This window comes from Sorex araneus, chromosome 3 (genome assembly GCF_027595985.1).
Source record: "Sorex araneus isolate mSorAra2 chromosome 3, mSorAra2.pri, whole genome shotgun sequence".
In the NCBI taxonomy this organism is placed as follows: Eukaryota; Metazoa; Chordata; class Mammalia; order Eulipotyphla; family Soricidae; genus Sorex; species Sorex araneus.
Window position 1 is genome coordinate 205783210 of NC_073304.1, and position 25991 is coordinate 205809200.

At 43.6% G+C, this 25991-nt stretch overlaps 1 protein-coding gene across 1 annotated transcript in view; it reads left to right on the plus strand.

The window, feature by feature from the left end:
* The window catches only part of TEX14 (testis expressed 14, intercellular bridge forming factor), a 99924-nt gene extending 84438 nt beyond the window's left edge, over positions 1–15486 (plus strand). The window contains exons 29-32 of the mRNA XM_055132536.1: positions 4498–4599; positions 7392–7498; positions 14738–14789; positions 15205–15486. Of these exons, the coding sequence (XP_054988511.1) occupies positions 4498–4599; positions 7392–7498; positions 14738–14789; positions 15205–15241 (298 nt within the window). The 3' untranslated portion in view covers positions 15242–15486. The remainder of the gene's footprint in view (positions 1–4497; positions 4600–7391; positions 7499–14737; positions 14790–15204) is intronic.
* Positions 15487–25991: the final 10505 nt, after the last annotated feature.

Here is a 25991-nt window from a genome sequence, read left to right on the forward strand (position 1 = left end):
TCCTGTACTGAATCCTATAGTAGAATTTTTTTTTAAGTTTTGATAAAAGACATTAAGACAATTGGTAAAAATGGCAAATGAGTTACAAAATTATGGTATTACATTAAAATACAGTTCCTAAGATTTTACCACTGTGCTATAATTTGAGTATTTTCTGTTCTTACAAAATATAAATTAGGAGCCAGAGTGATAATATAGGAGGTAAGGCTCTTGTTTTGCATAAGGATTCCAAACACTTAATTTTTATTATTTATTTATTTATTTATTTTTGCTTTTTGGGTCACACCCGGGATGCTTCAGGGGTTACTTCTGGCTCTGCACTCAGGAATTACTCCTGGTGGTGCTCGGGGGACCATATGGGATGCTGGGAATTGCACCCGGGTTGGCCGCGTGCAAAGCAAATGCCCTGCCCGCTGTGCTATCACTCCAACCCCAGGATTCCAAACACTTTAAATGCAGAAGATATTTTCATTAAATACACAACTTTATTTATTTATTTATTTATTTATTTATTTATTTTTTGCTTTTTGGGTCACACCCGGAGATGCTTATGGGTTGTTCCTGGCTCTGCACTCCTGGCGGTACTCAGGGGACCATATGAGATGCTGGGGATTGAACCAAGGTCGGCCGCATGCAAGGCAAACACCCTACCCTACCCGCTGTTCTATCGCTCTGGCCCTATTTATTTATTTATTTTATTTTATTTTTATTTATTTATTTAATTATTTTTTAAATCTTATTCTTTAATTAGTGAATCACCACGAGGGTACAGATACAGATTCACACATGTTAGAACTTGTTTTTCCCTCATACAATGTTCACAAACACATCCCTCCACCAGTGCCCATTCTTCATCACCAATAAACCCAGTATCCCTCCCCCCATCCCATCTCCCCCCCACCCCACCCTGCCTCTGTGGCAGGGTACTCCCTTTTGATCTCTCTCTCTTCAATTGGGTGTTGTGGTTTGCAATAGGGGTATTGAGTTGGCCCTATTTATTTAAAAAAAAAAATTTATGTAGGAATACTGCTACCCTAAATCATCCATTAGTCTGCCATTAATTAAGCTGATTGAATTGGGCATGAATTCCACATTACTTTTTTTTTAATTCAGAATGTTAATTTTATTTATTATTTTTGTTTTTTTTTTATTGAATTATCGTGAGATACAGTTACAAAACTTTCCTGTTTCAGTTTCAGTCATACAATGATCAGACACTCAACCCTCCACCAGTGCACATCTTCCACCACCAAGGTCCCCAATTTCCCACCCCCACTTCAGCCCTCCCCCTGCCTCTATGGCAAACAATCTCCCCTATACTCTCTTTTGTATCTCTTTTGTATTGCTTGTTACAAATAGTATAAGATGTCCTGGAATTCTAAAATTTTAGATAATTAGGGTCTGGAGAAATCTCTGCATTGAGCTGCTCAGTTTGGAAATTCTTTTTTTTTTTTTTTTTTTTTTTTGCTTTTTTGAGTCACACCTGGTGATGCACAGGGGTTATTCCTGGCTCTGCACTCAGAATCACCCCTGGCGGTGCTCAGGGGACCATATGGGATGCTGGGAATCGAACTTGGGTATCAAACCTGGGTTGGCTTCGTGCAAGGCAAATGCCCTTCCCGTTGTGCTATTGCTCCAGACCTTCGGAAGTTCTTCCTTCCTTCCTTCCTTCCTTCCTTCCTTCCTTCCTTCCTTCCTTCCTTCCTTCCTTCCTTCCTTCCTTCCTTCCTTCCTTCCTTCCTTCCTTCTTTCTTTCTTTCTTTCTTTCTTTCTTTCTTTCTTTCTTTCTTTCTTTCTTTCTTTCTTTCTTTCTTTCTTTCTTTCTTTCTTTCTTTCTTTCTTTCTACCGTGAGGTACAGTTACAGACTTACAGATTTTTGTGCTTGCTTTTCAGTTACACAGTGGTTCAGTGCCCGTCCCTCCACCAGGGCCCATTTTTCACCACCAATGGTCCCAGCATCCCTCCCACTACCTCCTCCCTGACCTCTCCCCCCCCCCCACCCCGCCTCGCCTCTGTGAAAGGGCATTCCCTTTTGCTCTCTCTCTCCTTTTGGGTGTTGTGATTTGCAGTAGAGGTATTAAGTGGCCATCATGTTTGGTCTATAGTCTACTTTCAGCCTGTATCTCCCATCCAGAACAGGCCCTCCTAGCACCCTTTACTTGGTGGTCCCTTCTCTGTCTGAGCAGCCTTCTCCCCCAGCATGCAAGGCCGGCTTCTAAACCGTGGAATAATCCTCCTGGTACTTATCTCTACTTTTCTTGAGTGTTAGTCTCAGAGATTCTTTTGTGTGTTTCTGGATCATGGCCATTAAGGAGTTTAAGTAGCAGCCAGAGGCAGTTTGTGGGCATGACCTCCTGGGTCCCATGGGGACTGTGTGTGTGTGGTGGGGGGGGCGGGATAAGAGGAACAAGCCCATCCCCTATCCCTTGAGGCCTGGAGTTTGCTGTCACTGAACCTTGGTACCTGCACTTCTCATTGGGTTCTGGAAGTTAGCAGCTGTCGGGGTTTTTGGGGGGCAGTTGGAGGGATGATGCCTACCCCCATCTGAGGCAGGCTGGTGAAGTCAGCCTGGCTTAAAGTCTGGAGACATCTGTACAGTGAGCTGCTCGGTTTGGAAATTCTTTTGTGTGTCTCTGGATCATGGTCCTTATTTCCATCTTTTCCAGGGAAATAAACTAATGGCATATGCATGCAGGGTGCACTATGCCCTCACTACAGCTTTGATCTCTTTCAAGATTTATGGGTCTCTGAAATAAGGCCAGTAAATTATCTTGTATAGCTGAGCGGGAGGTGGTATGTGGATGTGGCTCCCACGTACCTAACTTTTGGCCATTTAATTTCTTGGTAAATTTGGCTCCAAGTTGTTGGGGTTCGGCCAAAGGCACAGCGGCAATTTTGGGGTATCAGGAAGCTTGAGGCACCATCAGGCTGCTGATGCGCCCGCCCCGCAAGTACAGGTTGGCCTGCTGGCGGCACCATACCCCCACAAGTTTATTATTATTATTATTTTTTTAATTGTAGGAGTACTGCCGTTTATTCAGCCAATGATTAAGCTGATTGAAGCTGGTGTGAACTCCACATTCCTTTTTATTTTATTTTATTTTAATTTTTAATTGAATATTCATGAGATAGACCATTACAAAGCTGTTCATGATTAGGTTTCAGTCATGTAATGATCCATCAACCATCCCTCCATCAGTGTACATTTCCCACTACCAGTGCCCCCCATTTCCCTCCATTTCCCACCACCCTCCAACACCTCACCCCCAACCCCCAGCCTCCCTGTATGGCAGGCACTTTTATTCTTTCTCTCTGTTTTTTTCCTTTTGTGCATATGGTTTGCAATACAGGTACTAAGAGGTCATGGTGTTTGTTCAGGGCATTCAGTATTTTTATTGGATGGTAAGGCACTACTGGGTGGCAACTTTGGGTGTGGATGTGACTGCCGAGGCTTCCAGAAGTACAGGGAGGTATGGGGGAGGTAGTCCATCCTGATTCTGAGAAAACCTGAGATTTCGGTCATAAAACCTGCATATTCAAATTTTCAACAGGTTAGTATCTCAGTGAGATCTGATCTGTCCAGAGACAATGAAGTATGCCTGGGGACATTGTAATGATTTTGGACTGTGGGAGCAAGTGGCTGCTGGAGGCTCTGCTTGGGCAGTCACCAGGCTAACCTACCCCTCTCCGATATACCCTGGTCTGCTCAGCCCTGTGCAGGTCTGAGATTAACTGTGGCTTTTGATCTCTTTAGAGATTTATGGGCTGAAGCAAGGCTGATAAATGAGCTTGTATAGCTGAGCTGGAGGTGGTTTGTGGGCATGACTCACACATTCCTAACTTTTAGTCATTTAATTTCTTGGGAAACTTGGTTCTAAGTTGTTGGGGCCCGGCCAGAGGCACAGTGGCAGTTTTAGGGTATCAGGAAGCCTAAAGACACCATCACACTGCTGATGCACTTGCCCTGCAGGTACAGGTTGACCTGCTTGTGGCACCATGCCCCCCACCCTAAATTCTTGGAGGTAATTTCTCTTTTTATAGGGGCCACTCCTGGTAGTTGCTCAGCCCTAGGGGGCCCACTTGGGCCACACCCAGTTATGCTTTGGGGACCAGAGTCAAAGTGGGCCCCACATGCTAGTCATGTGCTCTACACTTGCTCTAGCTCCCAAACACAGAGGCAGTTATTAAGCCTTGAAGACATTTAGGAACGAGTGTGCAGATCTCATGTAGGTGGGAATTGACAGAGCCAGCATTGGGCTTCAGTAGAGAGTGACCTCACCAGCGGCAAGGCTTTCTGTCAAGGGTATAAAGGGGAATCTGGGGGCTCTTTGAAATTGTAACTGAGTGACCTCTGCATCTCTCCAGCCTCTTGAACTAAGGGACCAGTGTGACAGAGCTCTCATTTTTCTCACTGGGTGGAGTAAAAGCCCAAGTTCAAAGCTTCTTTTCCACACTGGAATGGGAATGACCATGTCTCAATTCTCCTCACATGGCAGGGCTCACTCCACTCTCGATGAGGACCTGGAAAGATGGCTGCAGCCCCCTGAGGACAGCGGGGAGCTGGAGGATCTGCGCAAGCGCTCTGCAGAAATAAACAGGCATTTTCTTCTTTTCCGTGGCACAGGGTGGGGGGGAAGGATAGACTTGGTATTGTTTTAAGTGCCTCAGTTCCTAGGATAATGAATGTCTGCAGACGATACTGCATCCCTCAGAGATACTAGCCCTGACTCCTGTCTGTGCCCTCAGTTGCCTCTCTTCCTCTCACTGCCCACAGTGTTCAGTATACTGACGGCAGATTGATACCTGTATGGAGGAAGACTCTTAAGACTGTCACCTTCAACATTTTACTAGTCACTTGAATTAAGTCAAGGGGCCGGGCTTCCTATGTTTTTAGATAATGTAAACATGAGTATTAATGTGATGGATAAACAACTGCTTTCCAAATGGTCCTGATGGGAAAGGTCAGATTTCACTGAAAAGATGGGCACATTTCATGCTTTTGGTGTTAGGGACCAAACCCAGTGCCTCACACATGCAGAACTGATGCTCTACTACTAAACTGTATTCTTCGCTCCAAAGAATTAGAGGAGTTAGAAGATGTAGAAGCCTGTGATTCCAAAGATTTAGATCCTGAGAAGAAGGAGTATGGGGCTGGAGTGATAGTACAGTGGGTGGGGCGCTTGCCTTGCACACGGCCTACCTGGGTTCAATCCCTGGAACATTGTCTGGTACCCCAAACACTGCCAGGAATGATGCCTGAGTATAGAGACAGCAGTAAAGGTGTGAAAAAGATGGTACACCTTAATCCAAAAGTAATAGAACTGGAGTGATAGTACAGTGGGTAATGCATGTGGCTTACATAACCAGGTTGACCCCCTGCACCACATATGGTCTCCTGATCCCAGCCAGGAGTGACCCCTGAGTATACACAGAACCTCAGCCTTGAGCATAGCTTGGTGTTGCCTGAAAACAACAGCAGCAAACAAAAATAAATAAATAAAGCACAGACAATGAGAGCCCGCACACACTGAAGAATGTTTTTATTGGAAATGTTTACTCAGTAAAATTTCATTGAAGTTTGGAAGCATGATTTGCCTATGCCCAGCACTTGGCATGCCTTTTGGACATGGTCAGAATTCAGGAAATTCTTTTTGACCAAGGCATGGACCAACTCTGAGGCCTCAGTTTAATGCAGTTGCTAAAAATGGTCAATGCAGCATTAGTGCTTAACAGAAATCTTTTATTCAGACCAAGATAATGTCTCATGGGCACTGGGGAGATAGTACGGTGGGTAGAGTGCTTGTCTTGCATGTGCTCAGACTTTTGAACTATCACCCTAGTTGTTTGTTTTATTATCTTATCTGTTTTTATTTTGTTTTGGGGGCCACACCTGGTGGTAATCAGGACTGACTCCTATCTTTGCTCTCAGGGATCACTCCTGGTAGGCTCGGGTGACCATAGGGGGTGTTGGGGATCGAACCCATTGGCCACTTGCAAGGAAAACACCTTCCCACTGTACTGGCACTCAGACCCCTACATCTGACCTTTTATTTTATTAGTTTTGGTTTTTCCAAACAGTGTTTAGAGGGCCTGATGATTATTGGCCCAACTCTTGTGGGCTCCGTGGTGCTGAGAGCCACCAGCACCACACCCTGCATGCCAGTATAAGCTGTGCCATACTCTGAAGAGCTGGGGTCCTTGTGTGTGCCAGGCATGCACTCTGGCTCCCTGAACTATCTCCCTGGCTCCAGGGTGTCACATTTTAAAAGGGACATTCACAAATAGAAGAGGTTGGCCATGAGCAGTCATAGGTCTGGAAATAGGAGAACAGCTGAGGGGGAGGGTTAGCCCTTGGAGATGGAGTGGAGAATCTGCCCTCAAATACCTGGAATACTGGAAAGTGAAAAGAGTCCGTTTACTCTCTTCTTCCCCAGTGGTTCGAGCTAGAGACTGGAAACTGCAGAGTAAGGGACTGGTACTCAGGAAAGAATGGGCTTTCTAGTAGCCAGGACTGTTTGGGAGGAAGCCAGGTGCCTTTTCACTTACTTGACACTTTACAGCTCCTTCCCCTCCATGGCTGCTGGCTGATACTGATCTGGGGCATTTGCACAGAGGTGGAAGATGATCTCAAGGCCTTCCCCGACTCTGGAACCTATCATTTTGTTAGTGACGCAGTTGGGAATGGTGGAGGAGTAGGGACATGACACACCTTTCCCACCCTAGCTGCTTTTCTTTCCTTTTTCATATTTTGTTTGTTGGAGTATCCACTGAATTGGAAACAGGAAAACCCTTCAAATAGTGTTCGGCCTTTTGAGCACAGCTTGAGCTGAGCACTGCATCGCCGTGGCAGGGGTGCTGGTGGGAAGGACGCCTCTGCCCTTCAGGTGCTTGGATAGTCAGAGGAGGCTTTCCGCCTGGAGGTGGCCTGGCTGGTAATCTTAAGACATCTCAGTGTTCTACTTCACAGGGAGTTTCATAAAGTGATAAAGTGATAAAATGGTGTCTGTGAAAAGGGCACCAATTACAGCTAAGTGAAATGTTGTTTTCCTTTGACACGATATTGGCCAGTGGTTGAGGAAAGAGACTGAGATACTGCCTGGGCCAGAGAGCAGCTCTGAGAATGACTAGACATATAATTTAACGTCTCTGTGCCTTAGTTTCCTCTTTTATCTTCTCTCAGTGGGGATACTCTTTAATTTTTTTAGGTGTGTTGAGAATTGAATGAGCTTATATATGTATTAAAGCACTTGAACGAATGCCCATCCCCTATGGAATGGTTGTTATTGCTGATAACAATGGTAGCTACTAAATTTTCTCTGGAGGGTATGTATGTTCCACTGGCCATTATGCATGTAGTTTCCATTGAGACCTAAAATCATTGTCATTGAAGGGAGACACGTATCAAGAATCAAGAAGTTGGTGAAGAGAAGAAGAAAGGGGAAGCAAGCATCACGTCGGAGACAAGATCAGAGAGCTTTTTAGGGACACCTGAAAAAGGTAAAAATTTATACCGTTAAAATGTAGCCGGTAGATCTGGACTTTGATAAGCATCAGAGTGATTTAGAAATGATTCCCAGATCATATACATAAACCTTTCATACTTTCCTCTATAGTTCAGCCCAGGTTTTCTGTTCATTCACAATCATATCTGCAAAACATTAACAACATCCAGCTCTCAAGCAAGCCTTTGGCCTGTGTCATCCTTATCTGGCACATTATCTGGAAGGATGTTTTGCTACTAATTGTCTGCTGTCTTCAAGAGTTCTAAATTTAACTCACAGAGGCTACACAATCCAGTAAGACATAAATCGTAGGATTTGAATGAAGTCTACAAGTATTATTGATACTAACCTTAATTTCCAAACACTCTTTAAGCTTTAAGACTTCTTCTATGTCATGGGTAAATGATACTCTTCTATATTTATGTTCCTCCTACTCGGGAAGTTAGAGACAACTAGAGATCATCTGATAGTGCTTTCATCCCTTTCCCAGTCCATTCTCATTTTCCTCCTGTCTGTGTCCTTCTCTGTCCCCGGGGGAGGGGAGTGACCCTTGTGAACTCTATCTCCTGAGCCTCCTGGACAGCTGGTTCCTGTTGGCCAGGGCGAGGCCCCCTGTAGATCAAGGGAGGGGAGCGCTGAGGGTGTTACTTCCTTTGCCTGCTGACTTTCAGCTCCTCCTTGTTGCACATAAATGGTATCTCTTCACAAACAAAACATTTTTGTTTGTTTATTTGTTTTGGGGCCCACCTGTCCGAGGGCTCTGCACTCAGGGATCGCTCCTGGAGGGCTTGGGGTACCAGGGATCAAACCCAGTGGAAGGCAAGCACCTTATGCAGCCCTGCTTCCCTTCTTTTTGTAATTACGAATTTTCTACAAAGTTGAGAAGAGCTGAGTTGTGTGTTTTTAAATCAAATCCGTGGTCAAAGAAAATTTTATCTTAAATACTATTTTAAACTAGGGAAATAGCTCAAAGGGCTGCAGTGCAAGAAGAGTCTTGGATTTGATTCTGGCACCACATGGTCCCCAAGCACCTGAAGGAGTGACACCCAAATATTGAGCCATGAATAGCCTCTAAGCACTCCAGGTCAGAACCATTCTTCCCCCCCGAAAATACCCATCTGGTTACCTGAGTATGAGGGGTGAGTGGAGAGGTGTTTTTGGTGATGAGGGCACTAGAACTTTGGGATGGGATGATGGGTATTAGAGACCTGTAGAAGTGTGAAACTCAGCCTCCAGTATTCCATAATATTGTCAACTGATGGTAAAAAAACTTTTTTTAGATAACCATCCATCAGGAACCCGGGAGATAATACGGTGGGCAAGGTGCTTGCCTTGCATGCAGTCAATTCAGGTTGGATCCCTGGTTTCCCATATGGTCCCGAGCCCACCAGGAGTGATTCCTGAGTGCACAGCTAGGAGTCACTCCTGAGCATCACCAGATGTGGGCCACAAACAAAAATCACCATCCATTAGACTTCTTCACCTTTCTCCCACCTTTTACTCCTTTATCTCTGGATCTCTGGCAGTCTCAGTTCTATATTCAGAGTCCACTATTTTTCTTTTGTTTGTTTGTTTTGTCCTTTCGACTTTGTTTCCTCAAAGTCTGCATATAGACGAAAACATCCAATTTTGCCTTTCTTCTTCTGACTTACTTTGTTCTATGTGATTACCTCAAATTCCTTTTTTTTAAGTAACTGAATAGAATACATTGTGTATTTATTACCATACACTCTTTTTTAAATTTTTTTAAAATTCTTTTATTAATTCACCATGTGGAAAGTTACAAAGCGTTCAGGTTAAAGTTTCAGTTATACAATGCTCAAACACCCATCCCTTCACCAGTGCACATATTCTGCCACCAAGAATCACGATATACCTCCCCCCTTCCCCCCACCTCCCCAGCCCCCCACCCCGCATGTGTAACTGGTAAATTTCACTTTACTTTCACTTTACTTTGATTACATTCAATATTTAAACAAAAAAAATTCATTATTATTGATTTGGAGTTTCTCCCCCCTAAAGACACTCTTTATTCAATTTATCTATCAATGGACACTAAGGTTTTTTTCATAGCTCAACTGTTACAAATAATGCTTACGATAAACATTGGAGTACTTAAAATTGTTTTGAGTTAATGATTTCATGTTCAGATAGACACCCAGATGTGAAATTGTGGGAACCTATGGTACTTGTGATTTTAGATTTTTTGAGGAGGCTCCATACTGTTTTCCAAAATGATTCAAAAATTACCAGTTTTACATTCCCGCCAATAGTGTGTGACAGTTTTTCTTCACATCTTTGCGAACGTTTGTGGTTACCAGATTATTTTGGATTTGTCACTCTATCTGATATAAAATAATACCTGGGTGTTAAATAGTTATAAAAAAATTTATGAGGGTCCAGAGCAATAGAACAGAGGGTAGGGCACTTGCCTTGCTTGTGGCTCACCTAGGTTTGATCCTCGAACCCCATGTGGTTTCCCAAGCACTCCCAGGAGTGATCCCTGAGCTCAGAGCCAGGAGTAAGCCTTGAGCACAGCTGGGTGTGATCCCAAAACAAAACAAATAAAATGTATATAGTATATTGTGAGATAATACCTGAGATAATATTGGATGTGACTCTTTTTTTTTTTTTTTTGCTTTTTGGGTCACACCTGGTGATGCTCAGGGGTTACTCCTGGCTCTGCACTCAGGAATCACTCCTGGCGGTGCTCAGGGGACCATATGGGATGCTGGGAATCGAACCTGGGTCAGCCTCGTGCAAGACAAACGCCCTACCCCCTGTGCTATCGCTCCAGCCCCTGGGTGTGACTCTTAAGCCACTTCCAACAGTCCTCAGAAGCTGCTTGACTGCTTGGGGGTTGCTTTCAGCAGTGAGAGGACCATGCAGTTCTGAATATAGAACTTGGGCCTCCCACATGGAAACTGGGAGACTTTTGAGCTATCTTCTTCATTTTCATTATGGTTTTAATGTGCATTTTCCTGATTATAAGTGATGATGATGAGGTTTTTCTCTCATGTAGCCATTTGTATGTAGAGAGTTTCTATTTAGATCTTGTCTTCATTATGTTTTGTTTCTGTTGTGGTACAGTAGACTACTTCTGACTTGGTCACTCCTGAGGGGTGCTCAGGGGACCATGTGGTGCCAGAGACAGAATCCAGGGTTCCTGCATGCAACACATGTGCTCTAGCCCCTTTGAACTGCCTGTTTTAAAAATTAGGTTGTTGGGCTGGAGTGATAGTACAGTGGGTGGGGTGTTTGCCTTGCACGTGAACAGCCCGGGTTTGATCCCTGGCATCTTATATGGCCCCCCAAACACTACCAGGAGTAATTGCTGAATGCAGAGCCATGAATAAACCCTAAGTATTGCTGGGTGTGACCCAAAAAGCCAAAAAAATTTTTTTGTTTGTTTAAAAGTTGGGTTATTTGAAAAAATTGAGTTATTTGTTTTGATTTCTCTGAGTTCTTCATAAAATATTAGATATCTGATGTGTAAATATCTTCTCCCATTTAGTAGGCTCTCTCTTTATTCTGCTAATATTTTTGTTTCTCTCTCAGAGACTTTTTAAATTTGACGCAATTCTATTTTATTTTTGCTTTCATTTCCCTTGCATTTAGGGTGGAGTACCTAAAGTAATTTTAATGCTGATAAGGAATGCATTTCCTGTATTTTTGTTGTTGTTGTTTCTGTTTCATATCTGACATTTAAATCTTGAAGACATTGTGATTTTGTTTTGTGTCTGGAGTTATAGTGATGCAGATTTATTTTGTATGTGACTGTTCAGTTTTCTTTCTCTTATTTGTTTGTTTATTTATTTTGCTTTTTGGGTCACACCTGGCAATGCACAGGGGTTACTCCTGGCTTTGTACTCAGGAATTATTCCTGGCGGTGCTTGGGGATCATATAGGATGTTGGGAATCTGAACCCTGGTTGGCCACACCCACATGCAAGGCAAACACCCTACCCGCTGTACTATTGCTCCAGCCCATTTTCTTTGTTTGTTTGTCTTTCTTTCTTTCTTTCTTTTCTTTTTTCTTTCTCTCCCTTCCTTCCCTCCCTCCCTCCTTTTCCCTCCTTCCTTTCTTCCTTCCTTCCTTCCTTCCTTCCTTCCTTCCTTCCTTCCTTCCTTCCTTCCTTCCTTCCTTCCTTCCTTCCTTCCTTCCTTCCTTCCTTCCCTTTTTTGTTTTGTTTTTGTTTTTTGTCATACCTGGTGGTGCTCAGGCCTTATCCCTAGCTGTCTGCTCAGGGATCACTCCTGGCAGTGCTTGGGGGACAATAAGCAGTACAAGGGATCGAACTCAGGTCAGCTGCATGCAGGCAAACACCCTACCCACTGTACTATTTCTCAGCTACTGTTCAGTTTTCTAAACACCATTTGTTGAGATTTCCTTTTTACATTGTATAAGTATGGCTTCTTGATCATGGAAAAAATGTTGATTATGTATGGGTTTATTTCTTGACTTTAGATTCTTTTCCATTAATCTGTGTGTCTGTTTTTATTTGGCTTCATACACTTTTAGTCACGATTGTTCAGATTGTTCAGTTTGTCTTTGAGGACACTGGGGATTAAATCCAAAGCCTCACACATACAAGTCTACCACATCCCTAGCTTGATAAAATGTGAAGTCAAATAAAGTGATGTCTCCATTCTTATTTTCAAAAGGTTGCTTTAGGGACCAGGGAGAAGCACAGGGGTTAAGGCTCTTGCTTTGCATATGGTCGACCTGGTTTGATCTCAAGCACCTTATATGGTCCCTAGAGCACCACCAAGAGTAAGCCATGAGCACTCCCCCTGCCAAAAACCAGCTACTGTAGCTGTTAGGCCAAATAAATTTAATATTTTCTATTTCATTATATTGTTACTGTAGTATTGATAGAATTTGCATTAAATCTCTTTATTGCTTTAGGTAAAATCACTGTTTTGATTACATTAACTTACACTAATTGTCTCCATCCATGAACACTTCTTTCCTTTTCCTTGTGTTTTCTTCTAGATCTTTTAACGATCTTGTAATAATCAAAAGTTTTCATTGTACAGGTCTTTTTATCTCCTTAGTTAAATTTATTCCTCGTATTTATTTCTTTTTGATGAGATTATGAATGAGATTGTTTGATTTTCTGGCTATTTATGTATAGGAATGCAACAGATTTTCTTGTATTTATTTTTAATTCTAACTTTATTTAAACACTGGTTTACAAAGTTCATAATACAGTTGTTGCGGGCATTTAATTTTCCAACACCAATCTCACCACCAGTGTCACCTTCCTTTCACCATTATCCCTAGTTTCTCACCAACCCCCAAATCGTCCCTTTTAGCGGGACCAAAATAATTTCTTTTATATTGCTTGCTGCAACAAAATGATAAGTGGAATTATCAAAAAAATAGCTCAGTAAAAGAAAATTTGTGAAATTGTTACATCTCACAATGGTGTTATTAAAGTCATTGTCTAAGGATTGATATACTGAGATTGTCTAAGGATTGATTTACTGAGATATTTGTTGGTAGTTGGGTCTTCTGTGTTATTGTTTACGCTTATTGAGCTTAGTGGCCTTCATTTAAAAACATTTTTATCAGGGCTGGAACAATAGCCCAGTGGGTAGGTTTGCACACAGCCAACCCAGGTTCAATTCCCAGCTTCCCATATGGTCCCCTGAGCACCACCAGGGGTAATTCCTGAGTGCAGAGCCAGGAGTAACCCCTGTGCATCGTCGGGTATGACCCAAAAAGCAAAAAAAAAAAAAAACAGAAGAAGACATTTTTATTGAATCACCATGTGATAACCAGTTACAAAATAGTTCATGATTAAGTTTCAGACATGCAATATTCCAACACCCGTCCCTTCACCAGTGTACATTTCCCACCACCAATGTCCACAGTTTGCCTCCCTACCTGCCTCTATGGCAGGTACTTTTCCTCTCTGTCTGTCTGTCTGTCTGTCTCTTTCCTTTTGAGCATATTATGGTTTGTAGTAAAGGTTATTGCAAAGTTATTATGTATATCATTCCTTTCACCTATTTTTAGCTCTCAGTTCTTGTCCAGAGTGATCATCCCAACTATTATTATCATAGTGGTCCCTTCTCTATCCTAACTGGGCTCTGAGTGCCACATACTTGTGGCAGACTTCCAACCACTGACCAGTCCTCCTGGGCTTAGTGGGCGTCTGTGCTATTTTCTCATTTAATTTGCTGTGCTCCGACTGGGCTGTCAGTATTTGTCAGTGCTGTGGAACTTGGAGGTGTTGCATGCTCCCAGAGCTGCAGGAGCTGTAGCTCTGGAACCATTCACTCCCACACCTCTCCAGTGGCAGCCCCGGCAGTTTCAGCCCAAAGGCTGGTGCGCCTGTGAAATTGATTAGCTTGGCATCTCTTCCTAGATTAGTCGGGACTGTGAAGCTGGGCCCTTTACATGGTAGAGACTGTAGGATGTGTGTGGCTTCTGGGGCTTCCAGTAGTTTGGGGATGGAGGGTGTCGCAGCTGCCCACCCCTCACTCCAAGAAGACCCCAGAGTTTTCAGCCTGAGATCAGTGTACCTGTGAATTTCATTGGCTTGGCATCTCTTCCAGGATTAGTCATAAAGCTGTAAAGTTGGGCCTTTTACATGGGGAAGGCTGTGGAATGTCTGTATTGATTTTTGTAAGCTGCCATCTTAGTGTATATATTGTTTCCAGTAGTTATGAGAACGGAAAAGTGCAACATATACAAGACTGCCCATCATTCTCATTTCCAGGGCTCTGTAACTGTCTTGCCCTACTTTTGTCCCCAGTGACCTCACACTTCAGAGAGATAATGATTCTCACTGTTTAGTCATTGGACGCTTTGACATGCTTTCTTTGCTCTCTTTATGATAACTATCACTGTAAGTAGTTGCTTCATTAAAGGATGCATTTGTTATCTCCAGGACCCTGACTGGCAGAGGGCCCAGAGAGTGTGAATGCTTAAGTTCCCTGGGAGTACAATGCAATGAATTAGCATTATGAATTAGCATCATTTGGTGTGTTACAGTGACTGCAGAGAGCTGAAAAATGTTAGAAGAAGAAGCCTCCTGGCTATTTTTAGAAAAATTTGATCTCTTTATAAGAAAACAACTTGTAAAAGTAAAACAGTCTACACTATGGGGGAGGGATAGAGAGAGGGAAAGAGAGAGAGATCATTAATGCAACTTCTGAATCCTGAACTCTCTGACCTAGAAAGTAATCATTTTCTTTTTCTTTCCCTCCTGTGTTTCATGAAGATGAACTAAAACCCTGTTTTTGGAAGCGACTGGGTTGGTCTGAACCATCCAGGTAATGAAATCTCAGGTGTTTATGGTTCACAGTTCCAGTCAACATGTGCAGACTCAAAACATGTTCCAGCATTTCAATAAATCAATGACAGAGACTTGAATTCAAAGATGCTCAATATTGTAAATGTTTTAGTTTTGATTTTGGTTAATAAAGCTATAAGATGAAACTAATGCCTGCTATCAAACTAATTGATAGCATCAGCACAAAGTCAGTTCTAAACAGAAGGAGGACAGAAGATGCTGTCTCATTGTCCTGTGGTTTTGCATCTTCATGATACACTAGTTGATCCTATTTTGCCTACATTATAAAGATCAAAATTTCTTTCTCTAGAATTCAGCTGAGTAAAAAGTTTATTTTTGTGTTTTAAATGTATACATCAAGTTGAAACTCACCTTTTTTCTTTAAAAAAACATAGGATAATTGTCCTGGATCAGAGCGACTTGTCAGACTGAACAACAATGGATCAGTTGACTCCCGGCTTTATCTGAGTTTTCCAGTAGTGAGCCCCCTTCTCCCCTCATTTGTTTAGTTACCGTCAGAGCCATGAGTGAGCTGCAAGTGGTAATTCAGACTCTGTTCAGCTGCCACAGTAGATGGAAGAACTTGGCCCTGTCTGTCAGCAGAACGTGTTGCACTTGGTTCTTAGACAGTTCTCTGATGAAACAAAAGGTAGTTTTGATTGTAAAGAAATCTTCATTGTTTCAGCTGGCTTTTGGTTTTGTTGATAAGAATTTTGGAAAACTTAGCTTTTGTTATATAATAAAATGTTTGCTTTCAATACCAATTTGATTTCAGCAGTATTAGATCTGTTTCTGTGTTGAAGTTATTGGGAATCTGGGGAGACGAACGACCATTGAAAGTTGCTCCAATATCTGTTTCAGATTTGACAAATAAGTACCACTCAGTACCAGTCCACGTTTTTGGGGGGCCACTCCAGGCAGTGCTCAGGGTTCACTCCTGATTCTGTGCTCAGGGGATCACTCTTGATTCTGTACTCAGGGATCACTCCTGATCTGTGCTCAGGGATCAGTCTTCTTTTTTTTTTGCTTTTGGGTCACACCTGGCGATGCACAGGGGTTACTCCTGGCTCTGCACTCAGGAATTAGTCCTGGCTGTGCTCAGGGGACCATATGGGATGCTGAGATTTGAACCCGGGTCAGCCGCGTGCAAGCACAACGCCCTACCAGCTGTGCTATTGCTCCAGCCCCTGAGGGATCAGTCTTGACAGGGCTTGGGAGACCATATGGAATGCTGAGGATTGAACATGGGTTTAGCTCATGCAAGATAAAGTACCTTACCTGCTATACTAGCTCCTCCCCCCACCTCTGTGGTTGTCCATCTTTCATAATGGAAATACTGCCCTCCTCTTGACCAACCAGAGTTGCCCTATTTCCATTCCACCTAGAATGGACTTACATATAAAAGTACAGATTGAAATAAAATCAAGATATCTGAACTCTTTGAAGTAAATAGCAGCATCTCTATATTTTGAATTTTATACCTTACTCTGTTTCCCAATCTTTTTCCAACTATAGACTCCTTCTGCCCCCTTTTCCTGCCTGTGACTCTCCTTTCCTACCAGTTGGTCCCCTAGCCTAACTCCCCTGGGTTTGAGTTTCAATCATATAATGATCAAACACTAGTGCACATTTTCCAGCACCAATGTGCCCAGTATACCCCCCAATCCAACTCTCCCCCTGCCACCATGGCAGACACCCCATACTCTCTATTTTGGGGTATTATGGTTTGCAATACAGATACTGAGAGGTTATTATGTTTGGTCCTTGTATCTACTTTCAGCACACATCTCCAATCCCGATTGATCACTCCTATCACCATTTTCTTAGTGATCCCTTCTCAGCTGCCTTCTCTCCCAGCTCATGAGGCAGGCTTCCAACTATGGAGAAATCTTCCTGGCCCTGTGTCTACTGTCCTGGGTGTCAGTCTCATGTTATGTTATTTTATATTCCACAAATGAGTGCAGTTCTATGTCTGTCCCTCTCTTTCTGACTCATTTCACTTAGCATGCTACTCTCCATGTCTATCCACTTGTAAGCAAATTTCATGACTTCATTTCTCCTAACAGCTGCATAGTATTCCATTGTGTAGATGTACCAATGCTTCTTTAACCAGTCATCTGTTCTCGGGCACTCGGGCACTATAACCAGATTCTGGCTGTTGTGAACAGTGCTACAATGAACATATAGGTGAAGATGTCATTTCTGCTGTGCTTTTTAGCACCCTTGGGATATTCCCAAAAGTGGTATTGCAGGACCATATGGAAGCTCAATTTCTAGTTTTTTAAGAAATGCCCATATTGTTTTCCAGAAAGACTGGACCAGTCGGCATTTCTACCAACAGTGAAAGAGCGTCCCTTTTCCCCCACACCCATGCCAGCACTGGTTCCATGGCCCCCATTTACATGATTTTCACCTGTGTTCCTCTTGGAACATCCTGGGAGCACACCCAAGGGCCATATGGCCCCTAATTGAGAAATACTCCTTACATCATTAATCTTCTAGAGAAAAGACATTCTGGTAGTACTAAGTACTATCACTCTGGCCCCAGTCTGATCCAGACTGACTAGAGAACTTCTAAAAACTTCTAGTCTCTTGTGTGTTCACAAAAGAGGCCAAGGCAGTGGGGCTCTATCTCTCCCGCTGCCCGCGTTCGGTAGTCTCATGCCGCTTCCCCCACCTCAGGGAGGCTGATGGAGATGGGCAGGCGAAGGAATGAGTACTAGGCTGGTTGGTATCAGTTGCAGTTTATTCCAGTCTCCATTCCCCTTCTGCTTCTCGCTCTTCGCCCTGCTTCTCTTTCTCCCAAGCCCCTCTCGCTCTCACTTCTTTCACCTCGTGCTCTGCTCTGTGTCTTCTCTGCTTCTGTGTCTTCTCTGTGCTCCTGTGTGTTCTCCCCTGCTTCTGTGTGTTCCCCTTCTCCTACAGTCTCAGTTTATACAGCAATCACATAGGGTGGTAACACAAAGGTGGGTCGGAACATTAACACATCAACAAAGAGATAAGACCACTCCTCAAGGACAAAATTTCATCTAAGATTACTAGGAGGTCTGCTCAAGGGTGGGATCCAAACAAGGGTGTGCCGCTTTCTTCTTTCCTCAACTAGTAATTCACTTAGTTTTAGTAAATCTATTATTTCTAGCAATGTCATTCTGTATGAGCACAGTAAGAGATATAAAGTTTGGTTTATATCTTAAAGTTTGGTTCTTCCTGAGGACATCTCACTATACATTCCAGACCACAGTCCTCAAGCCAGGTTAATCTTCTTAACCCTAGCAGGGTCCTAGTCTTGTCATTACTTTTGGATAATGACAACATTTGTCTATGACTATGCTCTCAACTTATAGTTGAGTATTGTGGCGCTTTGGCCTGGCCCATTTCGATGCCAGGGTAACTCACTGCTTGCCCTGTGTCCTTTCAGTCCCTCATCGGGACCCTGCTTTTGGGGTGCTAAGAACTAAGGGCAACTGAGTTGAGAAAGCAGATGCCCAGGAGTAAGTATTATTCAGAGTCAATCAACTCCGAAGTTACAAAGAACAATATTAACACTCTTCCTGTGTCCATACAGAAATTGCTTGAAGGTAAACTATGCAAAAGAGATAAAAACAACATTTAACTTACAATACAAGTTCAATGTCCTAGAAGGATATGATCTTACAAGTTAACAGAATCTGATTAGGTGAAAAAGTGATTAACTGGTTGGAAAGGAGGGTGCAGAGAAGAGTTTACAGATAAAGAAATGGGAGTGACTCAGGAGCACTGTGATGGATATAACCTGAAAAACCTAAGTTCTCTGCAGCAAGGCTGAAAGGACAAACCCAATGTTCTCCTACAGTCTCTAGAAGTTCCTGAGGTGACCAATGACTCCTAAATTTTATATTTTAAGATCATTAGGAAAGTCTTTTGTTTTGCCTTATAGTCTTGATCTCCCAGCCTTGAATCTCTGATGAAAATTCTGTTTTTATCTCCAGTATTCTATCTCTGCCTTCTTTGGGTGCTGTCTTTTTGTACTCCAAGCTTTCCTTCCAAAAAGATTTTGTGCAGCTAAATAAAATACACAAAAGAAGGGCCAGAGAGATAGTACAATGGGTAGGGCTCTAGCCTTGCACGTGGCCAACCTGTATTCAATCCTAGCATCCCATATGGTTCCCTGTACACTGCCAAGAGTATTTCCCTCCCTCTTTTATTTAAAGACCATGGTTTACAAAGTTGTTCATGATGATTTGTTACAGGCATTCAATATTCCAACACCAATCCCACCACCTCTGTCACCTTCCCTCCACCATTGTCTCCATTTTCCCATCCAGCCCCTCACCCTGCCCCCATAGCGCTCCCAAAATAATTTATTTCATATTGTTTGTTACCCACTAAATGCTAATGGGATGAAAAAATATTTCCATAGAAGAAAATTTGTAAAAATTGTTATATCTTACTGTGAGGGCATTAAGTTCTTGTCTGACTTAATGGTTTAGTTTACTAAACTGTTCTTATAGGTTAGGCCTTCTGTATTAATGTTTTTGTTAGTCAATATTGGTTGGGTTCTGCATTACATCACATCTAATCTGGTGTGCTACTTTTGGGAAGTCAGTGCTGTACAGTTTAGTGTACAGTGTCTGTTCCCATGCACCTGAACAAGACCTGTGTACCTGAACTTTTTGGGCAGATTAGGTTGATTCTCTGTGAAGCTCAATCCTTTTGGTGGGGTCTGACCAGAGGAATGGTGGCAGCTTTGGGGTTTGGGGGTGTGGGAGTGGCTAGAGCCTTGTCTAGGCAGAAACTGGCCTGCACCCCTCCTGAGATCGCCCGAGAGGTCTCAACTGGGAACAGTGTCTGAGAAAATTTTGAAGCTTGTTGATATCTTTTGAAATTTATTTCTGAATCTCTGTAACAAGGCTGGTAGATGAACTTACATGACTGCGGCTTGTGGACGTGATCCAGGAGTAATTCTCAGGTGCAGAGTTAGCAGTAACCCCTGAGCATTGCCAAGTGTGGCCCCAAAACAAAACGAACAGACAAAGAAAAAAAAAAGAAAACAGACGAAAAGATAGGTACTCAAAAAGAGAAAATTTTGCATACTATTTGATAAGGGGTTAAATAAAGGTATAAAAATTTATGTTTTGTGATGGCAAATCTAATTCTTTTTAAAAGGCTATTTGAGTATACTTCTTTCTTTATTTTTTTAAAGAAATATTTTATTGAATCACCGTGAAAAAAAGAATGAAAAAAAATTACAAAGCTTTCAGGTTTAAGTCACAGTCAAATGCTGATTAAACCCCCATCCCTTCACCAGTGCACATGTTCCACCACCAAGAACCCCAATACACCCCCCTCCCACCCCGCCCCCCATCTAAGTAGCTAATGCTATTCCCTTAATTCTCTATAAACTTTGAGTACATTCCATATTTCCACACAGAACTCATTATTATTGATTGGAAATTTTCCCCAACAATCAGGCCTGCTGAATAGGCATCATCTAATAATTTCCCTTCATTGTTGAGAGTGAAGACTTTGAGTCCGCGTTTTGGGTTTCTAATATTTTAGCTCAGTTCACAGTCAAAATGCATGGCTGCAAGAAGCCGCTCTGGTGCCAAAATGGGTTAGGAGACCTCAGGATCACAGTCTTTAAGCGCGGAGGGTCTGCTCGTGCCGCGGCTCCGGGTCATCTCTCGAGTATACTTCTTTAAAGAGGACATAGAGAGGGCCAGCCAGTCATAGAAAAAGATGTTCATCTTCACTGATTATCAGGGAAATTAAATCAAAATCATAGAAGGGCAGGAGTGGTAGTATACTGGGTAGGGCACTTGCCTTGCACGCGGCCACCTAGGTTTGATCTCCCACATCCCATAAGGTCCTCCAAGTGTGTCAGAGGTAATTCCTGAGTGCAGAGCCAGGAGTAGCCCCCGAACACTGCCAGGTGTGACCCAAAAACAAAACAAAATCAGTGAGATATCACCTTAAAACTGAGAATGACTTACATTGAAAGGAACAAGTTCTGGGGCAGTAGCCATAGTACAGTGGGTAGGCCACATGCCTGCCTTGCATGTGGCTAACCCGGGTTAAATCCCTGGAATCCCATATACTCCCCTAGCCCACCAGAAACCCACCTCTGAGCTCAGAGTCAGGAGTAAACCCAGGTGCTACACAGTGTGGCCCAAAAATAAAACCAAAAGAACAAGTACTGGGCTGGAGCAGTAGTACAGCAGGAAGTCCACTTGCCTTGCAACCTGATTCAATCCTCGTAATCCCATATGGGCCCCTGAGCACTACCCTGAGTAATTCCTGAGTAAAGAAGCAGGAGCAGGGGGCTGGAGCCATAGCACAGCGGGTAGGGCGTTTGCCTTGCACTCGGCCGACCCGGGTTCGAATCCCAGCATCCCATATTGTAGGATGACATTACTTTGTCCTCTCCCCCCTTGCCACAAGTAGCTTGTCCCGGTTTTCCCTGGAGTTTAGGCTCACCTCAGTCACACCCATCAAGGTGTTCGAGATTCTCTCCCATCCCTTTGTTTAGCTATAATCAGTTCTCCATGCTCTCTTCCCCAAAAGAGTTAATTCAGGGCTTTTCCTTAATCTGACTCTGCTAATTTGCAAGGTCAGACCTTCCTAGGATACTGAATTTATATTATATAAATTAATATTGCCTTTCTCCTTGTGCCTTTTGAATAATTTACTTTAAAGCTATGTCTGTTTTGTATAGATACAAGAAGACAATATTATGTTTTTATAACTTGGGAATTAATTGGCCTCGAACATTATTCCCTCCCAGGCATCTGCTTTCTCCACTTAAGCCTCAGTTGCCCTCAGTTCCTAGCACCCCAAAGTAGGGTCCCCGACGTGGGACGGGAAGGATCCAGGGCAAGCGGTGAGTTATGTGCTACCCTGGCATCGAGATGGGCCTGGCCAAAGTGCCTAATTCTTAACTATAAGTTAAGAGCTTGATCATAGACAAATGCTGTCATGATCCAATAGTAATTATGAGACTGGGACCCTGCCAGGGATAGGAAAGACTGATCTGGCCTGAGCACTGTAGTCTGAGATTGAGATGGCCCCAGGAGAGCAATTCTATAAGCTTTAATGCATCTCTTATTGTGTCCATACAAAATAATTAATATTATGAATTCTTATATGTTTGCTGGCTGAGGAGAAGAGAAACACATTCATGGGACTCTGCCCTTGGGTGGATCCTCCTGCGAAAGAGAATTAAGTCCTAGGAGAAGCATCCCCAAAGGGAAAGGACCTTACCCTATTGATGGTGACCACACCTATGTGTACGCCCCAACCCCCTCATGCTGTGGAGATTTAACTAGGCTGTAAGAGTGGGTCGGGGCAAGATCCACGGGGGCCAGATCCACAGGGGCCAGATCCGCAGATCCAGAGAGAGACCGAGAGCTGGGAGAGAAGCAGAGAGAGAGAGAGAATGAAATAAATGGATCGAGCAGCCAGTCTTCCTTCTTCCTTCTTCCTTCCATTGCCTGCCTTCGACCGACAGCACACACAGCGGTTCCGGGGCACCGGACGCGGGCGGTGAGACAGAGCCGCCCGGAGAGCCCGCGAGTGCTCGCGCCCCTCGGCAAGCTTTAGTTTTTTACACCATATGGTCCCCTGAGCATGGCCAGTGGTAATTCCTGAGTGCATCGCCGGGTGTGACCCAAAAAAAAGCAAAATTCATTAGTTAATTAATTAATTAATTTAAAAAAAGAAGCAGGAGCAAAGGAGCAAGCCCTGAGCATCACCAGATGTGACTCAAAAGCCAAAAAAAAAAAAAAAAGATCAAGTGGTAGGATGTTGAGAAGAAGGAATACCAATGAACTTTTGGTAGGAATATAAATCACTGCAGTCATTTTAGAGAATAGTCAGAAGAAGAAACCTCTCTTTAAGAAGCTAAAAATAGCACCGTTATATGATCCAGCAGTTCCACTATTGGGGATCTACCTGAAGAACATGAAAACATTAATACAGAAAGTTACATTCACCCTTCACCCTATAGCCGCTTTATAGAAACAACCAAAGTGCCATAGATAGATGTATAAAGAAGTACAGTATAATGCTCTTAAGCTATATAAAAAAGATAAGTTTTGCCATTCATAGCAAATGGATGGAAGTCAAGGGAATTAAGCGAAACAAATAAGGAAAAGACCAGTAGTGGATTATTTCCCATGTGTGTGACTCAGTGGTATAAAGCCAATGGACAAAGCAAAGGAAAAAATAACTGATGAACATTACAAGGTTATCTGAGGACATGGAGAGGGAAAGAAGCAGAGGGGGTATAAGAAGAGGTGCTATGTTTTGACTGTGAAAAGGAAAAAAAAGTGGGGTCAGGAGCTGTGTTCAGGGCTTACCCCTGGCTCTATACTCAGGGATCACTGGTGGCGATGCTCAGGGGACCATATGTGGTACCAGGGATTGAGCCCGAGTCACCCACATGCAAAGCAAATGCCTTACCACCATAATATCACTCCAGCCCCTGTTTGTGTCTTGATCTCCAGTGAGTCTCTTATAGGCAGGATATGGTTGTATTTTACCTATATAACTCCCAGAAGACCAGCGTATTTTTAAGCTTTGGATGGGGGTGGGCACGTTATCATAACCATTTTTGTCACCAACACAGTCAAGCACATAAGCACATTTGGAAAAAGACAGAAATCTAATTTGGAAATTTCTAATAATCTAATTTTCCAGGATAACACAGTAATTACATTTAATATTCTAAATGGTGGCCTGGCCAGGGTTTTTTTATTTTTCCAGGGTGGGTGGGAGTTGTTCATGTGGTTGTTCAGTGCCAGGCCTCATACATGTTAGTCCTGTGCTTTATTGCTGAGCTGCAGCTCTGGCCTAGAGTATTCATTTTTCGGGGCGGGGCGGGGGGGAGGTGGTGGATATGGAGGGAGACGGGGGTAGGAGGTGATCCTGATTTGATCCCAGCACTGCATATGGTCCACCAAGCATGCCAGGAGGAGCTCCTGCGAACAAGCTGTGGCCCCAACATCCTCCCCTGCCCCCAAGGAAAATCTGCCATAGTGGGAGGAGCAATAATACAGTGGCTATGGCATTTGCTCTCCATGTGGCTGGCCTAGGTTCAAGCACTAGCACTGCATGTGGTTCCCCTGCCCTGAGCCTGCCAGGAGTGACCCCTGAACACAGAGCCTTCATTGAGGGCCTGAGCCCATTCTCTGAAATACTCAGCCTGGTGGCATGGGCCTGACAGTTTGGTGCTTGGGCTTAGCTTTGTGTCCCTGTGGTGCAGGAGGGCCTTGCAAGTACTGGCATCAATCTGGGATTCTTCTTCTTTTTTTTTTTTTTTTTTGCTTTTTGGGTCACACCTGGAGATGCACAGGGGTTACTCCTGACTCTGCACTCAGGAATTACTCCTGGCAGTGCTCAGGGTACCATATGGGATTCTGGGAATAGAACCCGGGTCAGCCTCGTGCCAGGCAAACGCCCTACCTGCTGTGATATTGCTCCAGCCCCTGATCTGGAACTCTTGAATGTGCCAGTCATGTGCTCCACGCCTGACTCTTCCTCATGGCCTCAGGGTAGAATAGTCTTGGTTGAAAATCCTGTTGTCTCTGTTTTGAATGCTCATGCCATTTTCTTCTGCCTTGTAGAGTTTTTGTTGAGAAGTCTACAGATAATTTGATAGGAGTTCCCTTACATGTAATCTATTTTTCCCCTACATGCTCTTGGGGTGGGGGAGGAGAGATAGTACAAGGGATAAGGTGCTTGTCTTGCCACGAGGGGCCAGAGTGATAGTACAGTGGGTAGAGCATTTGTCTTGCACTTGGCTGATCCAGGTTTGATCCTCCACACTGCATACGGCCCCCTGAGCTCACCACAGGTGATCCCTGAGTGCAGGACCAGGAGTGCTGCCAGGTGTGGCCAAAAAAAAAAAAAGAAAACCAAGAGTGTTAATGTTTATGCTTTTTCTGTACAAAGTAGGATGGGAAAAGCATAAACATTAACACTCTAGTTGTTTGAAGCTTTTAAATAAATATTTTATATTTTAAATTTAAACTCATGAAGGGACAGGTGTTGGAACATTGTATGATTAAAACACAATCATGAACAACTTGTGAAAATTTAAGAAAATATAAAATTTAAATATAATGTATAAACACAAATGCAGAGAGTCTCTGGCTCACACGCCTGGCTGTCTTCCCCGGGGCCCCTCGGAGGGGATGGGCTCCAGCTTCCCTCCCCACCCCAAATAGAGCTCCCTCGGCCGAAGACCTCTAGAGCCTAGCCACAGCCATGCTCAAGGCCCCTCTCCACACGTTCGGACGAGCCTCATGCATGAAGGTACCAGCAGAGGAACCCAGGTGTGTGGGACCCGGGGCTGAAACCTCCAAGCCTGCTCGGATCGGGACTGGGCCTCTTCCGCCCCGATTTCTCATTTCCCAGTAACTAGGCGATCACATGCAGGGACTGTCCCCGGTGCCGTGTAATCACACCAATGGCCAACAGCCAGATACTTAAAACCAAACTCCCAGAAGCGCTCGGCCGCTTAGTGGCCATGTGACATCTTATAACCTACTTCTCCCTCTGAGAGAGCCTGGCAAGCTACCAAGAGTTTCCTGCCCACATGGGAGAGTCTTGCAAACTCCTCATGGTGTATTCATATGCCAAAACCAATAACAATGCTGGGTCTCATTCCCCTGACTCTGAAAGAGCCTCTACTGTGGCATCCTTGGGAAGGACGAGTAAAGAGAGACTTCTAAAATCTCAGGGCTAGGACGAATGGAGATGTTACTGAGATCGCTCAACAAATTCGACAATCAACGAGATGACGATGAGGATGATGATGATAAACACAAATTTTTTAAATTAAATATAAAATATTTAACTGTTAAATATTTTCCTTTGTCCTTGTTATAAATCTGATTTTGTCTTATAGTTTTATTAAATTTTTTTTTGGAACTTCCCAATAATAGGCCTCAGGGCCTGGAAGCAAGTAGACTTGCTGAGGTCTACTAGGATATATTAAAGGAGCTGGGGTGGGGGGGACCCACGGTGCCAAGAATTAAAGTTCTGTGCCAAGTGTGTGCTCCAGCCCACTGTGCCCTCTCCTTCAATGTTGTTAGAGTTGTGACCTTAAAACATTTCTTGAGGCAAGCTGCTAGTTCCATTACATGTGGACTCTGCGGGGTTTTGTTTTGCTGCATCCTTTGGGGGGAGATCCCTCAGTTTT